This window comes from Entamoeba dispar, genomic scaffold (genome assembly GCF_000209125.1).
Source record: "Entamoeba dispar SAW760 scf_1105229457911 genomic scaffold, whole genome shotgun sequence".
In the NCBI taxonomy this organism is placed as follows: domain Eukaryota; phylum Evosea; order Mastigamoebida; family Endamoebidae; genus Entamoeba; species Entamoeba dispar.
In genome coordinates, this window is record NW_001852929.1 from 26,038 (window position 1) to 32,379 (window position 6,342).

General features: G+C 24.3%; 2 protein-coding genes across 2 annotated transcripts in view, besides 11 other annotated features; both read right to left on the reverse strand.

Moving 5' to 3' along the window:
• EDI_348600 (AMP dependent CoA ligase, putative) overlaps window positions 1-2,119 on the reverse strand; it is a gene marked incomplete at both ends in the record, with an annotated part of 2,947 nt that extends 828 nt beyond the window's left edge. Inside the window, one exon of the mRNA XM_001733941.1 lies at window positions 73-2,119. Within this exon, the coding sequence (XP_001733993.1) occupies window positions 73-2,119 (2,047 nt within the window). The remainder of the gene's footprint in view (window positions 1-72) is intronic.
• Window positions 2,120-2,172: 53 nt separating this feature from the next.
• Window positions 2,173-2,250: a sequence feature (AT_rich).
• A 31-nt stretch (window positions 2,251-2,281) lies between these two features.
• EDI_348710 (DENN domain-containing protein 2D, putative) lies at window positions 2,282-3,929 on the reverse strand (the record flags this gene model as incomplete). The annotated part of the gene is made up of 2 exons (XM_001733942.1): window positions 2,282-3,566; window positions 3,613-3,929. 2 exons carry the CDS (start codon window positions 3,927-3,929, stop codon window positions 2,282-2,284), a joined length of 1,602 nt encoding a protein of 533 aa, XP_001733994.1.
• Window positions 3,338-3,360: a sequence feature (AT_rich).
• Window positions 3,568-3,603: a sequence feature (AT_rich).
• Window positions 3,930-4,180: 251 nt separating the features above from the next.
• Window positions 4,181-4,209: a sequence feature (AT_rich).
• A 58-nt stretch (window positions 4,210-4,267) lies between these two features.
• Window positions 4,268-4,291: a sequence feature (AT_rich).
• An 83-nt stretch (window positions 4,292-4,374) lies between these two features.
• Window positions 4,375-4,566: a microsatellite.
• Window positions 4,567-4,611: 45 nt separating this feature from the next.
• Window positions 4,612-5,235: a repeat region.
• Window positions 5,234-5,695: a repeat region.
• Window positions 5,457-6,036: a repeat region.
• Window positions 5,561-6,036: a repeat region.
• Window positions 6,037-6,191: 155 nt separating this feature from the next.
• Window positions 6,192-6,230: a microsatellite.
• Window positions 6,231-6,342: the final 112 nt, after the last annotated feature.

The window sequence follows — 6,342 nt, forward strand, 5'->3', positions numbered from 1 at the left end:
TTTCTATTTTATTAAGGTCAAGTGTTATTTGAGAATTTGTTGCTGATTGTGTAATTCGTTTCCATCCGTCACTAACTGTTAATGATCTAACTAAACAAAGAACATGATATCCTTTCTTTTGAAGTGCTTGAATTAAATGAACTCCAAGGAATCCATTAGAACCAGTTAAGAAAGCAACTTTCTTTTGATTTGGTTCAATTTGAATTGGTTCGATTTTAAGATTTTGAATATCTTCAATATCTTTCTTAAATTGTGGATGAATAAGGTCAAGTTTTGGATTTAATACATATTCTTCTAAAAGGCCTATTGTTGGACATTTAGTTAATAAATCAAATGGTGCGTCTGAAACAAATCTTCTAATTAATCCTACGGTCTGACTACCAACTAATGAATCTCCTCCAATGTCAAAGAAATTCATCTCTTTAGAAATAGCTTTTTGTGGAATTTCAAACCATTCTGACCATAAAGAAGCAATGGCATGACCAGCTTCAGTAGATGGAGGACATGGATTATTTTCGCATTTATTTTGCCAATACATTTTAATTTTTTCTGCAGCCATCTTTCTGAGTTCAGGATTATATACTTTACCAAAACTATTTAATGGCATCTTTTCTATTATAAAAATATGTGTTGGTACTGCAAATGATACTAATCGTTGTCTACAATACTCTTTTAATTCACTTTCTTTTGTTTCTTTTTTTAATGTAACAAATGCAACAATAAGTTCTCCTTGTGCTCTATCTGGAACAGATACACAACCAGATAAAACAACATTAGGATGTGTTTGAAGAGTGTCAACAATTTCTGATGGGAATACATTATGACCACCTCGAATAATCATATCTTTAACTCTTCCAGTAATGATTAATCTTCCATACTTATCTAAATTACCTTCATCACCAGTCTTAAACCATCCATCTTCAGTGTAAGATTCTTTATTTGCTTTCTCATTATTTAAATAACCAGACATCATAATTTTAGTATTAACTTCAATCTCTCCTGGAACTCCAACTGGTGTAATTTTACGAGTTATATGGTCAACAATTCTTAATTCATAATGTGGTTGAAGTTGTCCAACTGTAGTAGTCATTGTATACATTACACCACATGTTTCTGTCATACCATAACCAGATTTACAATCAAGAAGACCCATTTTATTTTGTGCTTCATTCATTAAAGCATCACTAACAACTGCACCTCCCATAATAACATGTTCAACACTTTTTACTTTTTCTGTACTAAAACTAGGATGATGAATAAGTGCTAAAATACCTGATGGGGCACAATTAACATTAGTAATTTTTTCTTCTTGAATAAATTTAAGAATACTTTCTGGTTCAAATTTATCACAAACAACTACAGTTGCTCCTGCAGCAAAAATAGCATCAATTTGGAAATGTGCTGCTGTAGTAAATAATGGTGTAAAACAAAGAGCTCTTCTTCTTTCTACTGGAGTATTTGTAGTATGATCAATAGTAATGAATGGATTAATCATTGCAAAATGAGTATAAGTACAAATTTTAGGTTCTCCTGTTGATCCAGAAGTACATCCATAAAATGAAACATCACTTGGTTTTAAAATTTCTGAAACTTCCTTTACGTAGTCTCTTTCACAAGGAGAAGAAAGAAATTTTTTCAAAGAATAAATTTTATTTGAAGGATCTTCTTCTAAGTTAGGATCAACAAAACAAATGTTGTAACCGCTTGGAATATTTTGTTTCATTGCTGTTAATGAGATAATTACTGATGGATTTACTCTTGGTAATAATCTTTCAAGTTGTGGTTTTGTGTATAATGGATTTAATGGCATCATTATATAACCTCCACATAATGCAGCTAATTGTGAATAAACATATTCACAACAATTTGGAAGATAAATGGCAACAACTGTATGTAATTCCATATGAATCTCATTTTTAAATCCTTGAATTACACAATTTAATGTATGAAGTAACTGTGAGTATGTATGTCTAATATTTGCTCCAGTTCGACTAGATCTAAATACAAAACATTCTTTATTAGGATTCTTTTCAACTATTTCTAAAAAGTGTTTTGGGTATGTAGTTTCTTGTAATGGAATACTAGTACTTCCAATAAGATGTGATTCAGTCAAACTCATGCAACTTAAAATACTTTTGAAGTTCTTCTTTTTCTTTGATAAATTTGACTCCCATTTTTTATTATTTTATATAAAATAATAAAAAAGTTATAATAATATAATTTTATTTTTTCAAATGAAAAAAAAAAAAAGAAACTGCAAATAAAAACGAAATTTCCACAGTTAATTTTGTTGTAACTTTTCATTTTCAAACCTCTTTTTAAATGTTTTAGAAACTAATTTTTCAGTCTTTGTTAATTTTCTCTTTTCTTTTGAATCAATCCTTGCTTGAATTTCATTGACTGTTAATTCAGGTTTTTGAGAACGATGACAATACACACATTTCAAACGTTCACAATTAGCTAATTTATTTCCTTCTAAAATCTTTGCACAACAACAACATCTAAAACATTTTGTATGATAAAGTTCATTACCTCTTTGAGAACAAGGATCTTCTCCAGTGATAAGAAGATTACAAAATCGGCATACCATTGAAATTGATTCTCCAGAATCTAAATTTTCCATTACAAACCCACAATCAACAAATCCATATGACTCTTTAGGTGGAAGACGATTAAATGGACATAAAGTTTCAATTTGATATTCATCACTCTTTTGTTCTGCTCTTGTATTGAAAAACATAAAACACATTTGAGAATCTTCAAAACTTTCAAAAAATAGTTTATCATCTTCATTTAGTTTAGATACAAAAGTGTCTCTATCAAATGAGTATTTAATTTTACCACCTGGATTAGCTTTAAAACATTGGAAATAATTATGAAATATTTTAAAGAAGAATAGTTGAAACATATTATAAATAGTATCATTCTTTAATTCAATATTTTCATCTGGGTCTGGATCATTCTGAATTAATGATAATTGTGAACGAAGAAGAATAGAATTTGGGGAAGTAAATACCATTGGAAAGACAGGTCCTTCAATCTGTTGTCCTTTTTCTAAATCAATAACAATAGTATCTTCCATTCCTCCATCACATTCTTTCTTTACGTGTTCCCATAAAGATGTTTTAATTCCAATCAAATAAGGCATTGGTGCAGTTGGGTATGAGGCTAATTGAACAGGTAAAATAGGAATTAATACGTGATGCCAAACAAAAGGATAAATCAATGATGTTAAAGTAAGGATTGTATCAGATAATGAACCAATTGAATTTGATAAAAACACAAATTTTCTTTCCATCATAATATCACCAATTATATCAACTAAAAATGAAGCACCAAATAATTTTAAAATATTTAAAACATTTGATGAATGATGCTTACTAAAATCTTCTTCTGAAGATATTTCATAAGGAATATGATGAAATGATATATTTGTTAATACACCATTAATTGAAGGTACATTTTGTTTTGCAATATCTTCAAAAAATTTAGATAATAAATTTATTGATATTTTACGTATTGCAACGGCTTTGTCTAATATTTTTTTAAATAGAGATTCAAATGGTCTATTTATTTTTATTCATTCTATTTTATTTAAAATAACTGACAAACCTCTCTGCAATAATACAAAAACATTCAGGAAATTTAAAATTTGAAAATCGTCTACAATAAACATATCTTCTATTAGCACTAATATCTGTAAGAATAAATGCAAATGACTCTTGTTTCTCATAGTCAATGTGATAATTTAATCCATCTTTTTTATTAATCATTGACTCTCCTTCTGGAAAACAAAATGGAAAAACCATGTTTTGTAAAACAGTATCTTTGTATGGTTGTTGTGATATACATTCATATGACATTCCTTCTTCAATTTGAGTACATTTAAAGTGAATAATATTTTCAATTAATTTCTCTTGTTTTTCCATTTTTGGTTTTTGATATTAATTGATTTACTAGTTTCTTCTAATTTCTCAGTTTTGTTTTCTATTTTTCGTATTTTTATTTTTTTTGGAATTATTTATAGAATATTACTCCAAAAAAGATGTCTTTTTATCTTGTTTTTTTTCAATACCTTTCTTTTTGATTTTATTCTCTGATTTTTCCAGATAAAATGATATTACTGATATCATTTCTTGTTTTAGTTAATTTCTTTTTTTGTGCTTGTTTGTATTTCTTCTTATTTAATAGTTATAATTTTAATATATACTTTAGTATTTAAGAAAACTAAAATAACTCATCTGTATTATTTTGTTCGATTGACCTCTTTTAATATTTATATATTTAATATCAACGACTCCTTTCTATAATTTTGATTTTTTTCTTCATTTTATTGACTTTCTATAATGTTAATGTAATTCATTGATTGTGATTTCTTATTCTTCTTTTATTTTCTGGTATGATATTTTTCTTTTTCTTCTTCTGTTTATCTAACTATTTCTTTATCATATTGATACATTTTTATTTTATTTATTATTTCTTTATAACTTAAATATTTCTGTTGATTTCTTATTTTATTTTATAGACTATATTTTAAATTTTATTTTATTCTTTCTATTCTTTCTTTTAGTAAATCATATCATTTCTTTTTTAAATTTGGTATATTAACATAAAGAAAGAAATATAAGCATAATATAAATAAAATAAAAGATAAATAAAAAGAATAAAATAAACATTTTATTATATGTTTATTTATCTTTTATTCTTATTTCTTTTTATTATTTAATAAATTAACACCCCCCCTTTGGGTGGGAGTCTTTCAAATGAAATAAAATAAAACCAGAATGAAATATGTCCATTTTTATATTCACCATCATTTATTGATAGATAAAATACTCATATTTATTTATTGATTTTATTTTATATTCTTTTTTAGTTTTCAAATAAAATATTTAATATTTTTAATTCAATTACAATGATTCGTTGTTTTGTGAAATATTCTGGATCTTGTTTTCAACAAAACAAGTACATTTGATATTCCTTTACATTCATATGAAAATTGTTTACAATATGATTCTGTTTTAATAATTTCTTTTATAAACATTAATATCACAATATCAATACAATTTTAAACAAACAACAATCTGATCAATTACATAAACCAAAAGCATCTTGTTGATATTTAATATCAAATTTTATCATTCCTTTTATTCTTCTTTTGATTCAATTGAAAATAAAAAAATGATTTTGGATCATTTATATAATCATTAACTTTACCAATTTTAGAATTAACATTCCAGTTATTATCTGAGTCAAATATTATATTGGATACCTTTCTATTTGTCAATTCTTCTATTTGTTTCATTTCTTCTTGTGTTTTTTCTTGTTTCTTTTTCTTCATCTTTTTTTCTTCTTCCCCTCTAAATAATCATTATAATATGTGTTCCATTCTTCTTTCTTTTTGTTAAATTTATGATGATTTATCATTTTGTTATTATATTTTTGTTTGTTTATTGTTCATGTATTATTTTGTTTGAATTTTTGATTGTTAGTTTATTCTTTATTTTATTTCGTTTTATATTTATTTCTTTTATTATCTTTGTTATTTTATTCTTTTTTATTTCTTTATTTCTTGTTTTTCTATTATTTCTTTTGTTCTTTTTGTTTCATTTTATCATTATCTATTCTCATTTTTTATTTGTTTGTTATTTCATTGTTTTATTTCAAATATTTCATTTGTAATAGTTCTTAAATAATTATAATGTTTAATAATAACATCAATTGATTGATGAATAAATTAAAATTATTCTATTCTTCTTTATATAATCGAATATTGATAATTATTATTTCTACCATTTTAATTTAATTAATATCAAATCAAAATAAAATATTTAAATATTTAAATACACATTTATAACATTTCATTTTATTTATTATTTTATCATATATTAAATTTCACTTTTATTGATTTTAAATAACAATAACAAAAACAAGAAAATAGAAGATAATAAAAATCTCATCACAAATAATGATAAAAACAAAATAATAATAGAAATGAAAATGAAATAGAAATGAAAACATAAATAAAAGAACAATATACTTCCATTCAATGATAAAAATGATAATTAAATGATGATAATTAATAAAATCAAGAAAGAATGAGAAATTAGAAATGATAGAGAAATAAGAAATATTGATGTTATAATCTGAATTTATGAGACAAATGATAAGATAAAGAAAAAGCAATAAAGAAATAAATTAAAACAACCAATAAATAAAATAAAATAAAAAATAAGAACAAGTAGAAAAAGATAAATAATACACAAAATAATATCAAACCACCAATATGATAAAGAAAGTTAACAAGAAAGAAATATAGAAATAGACATTAAAATAAGATAT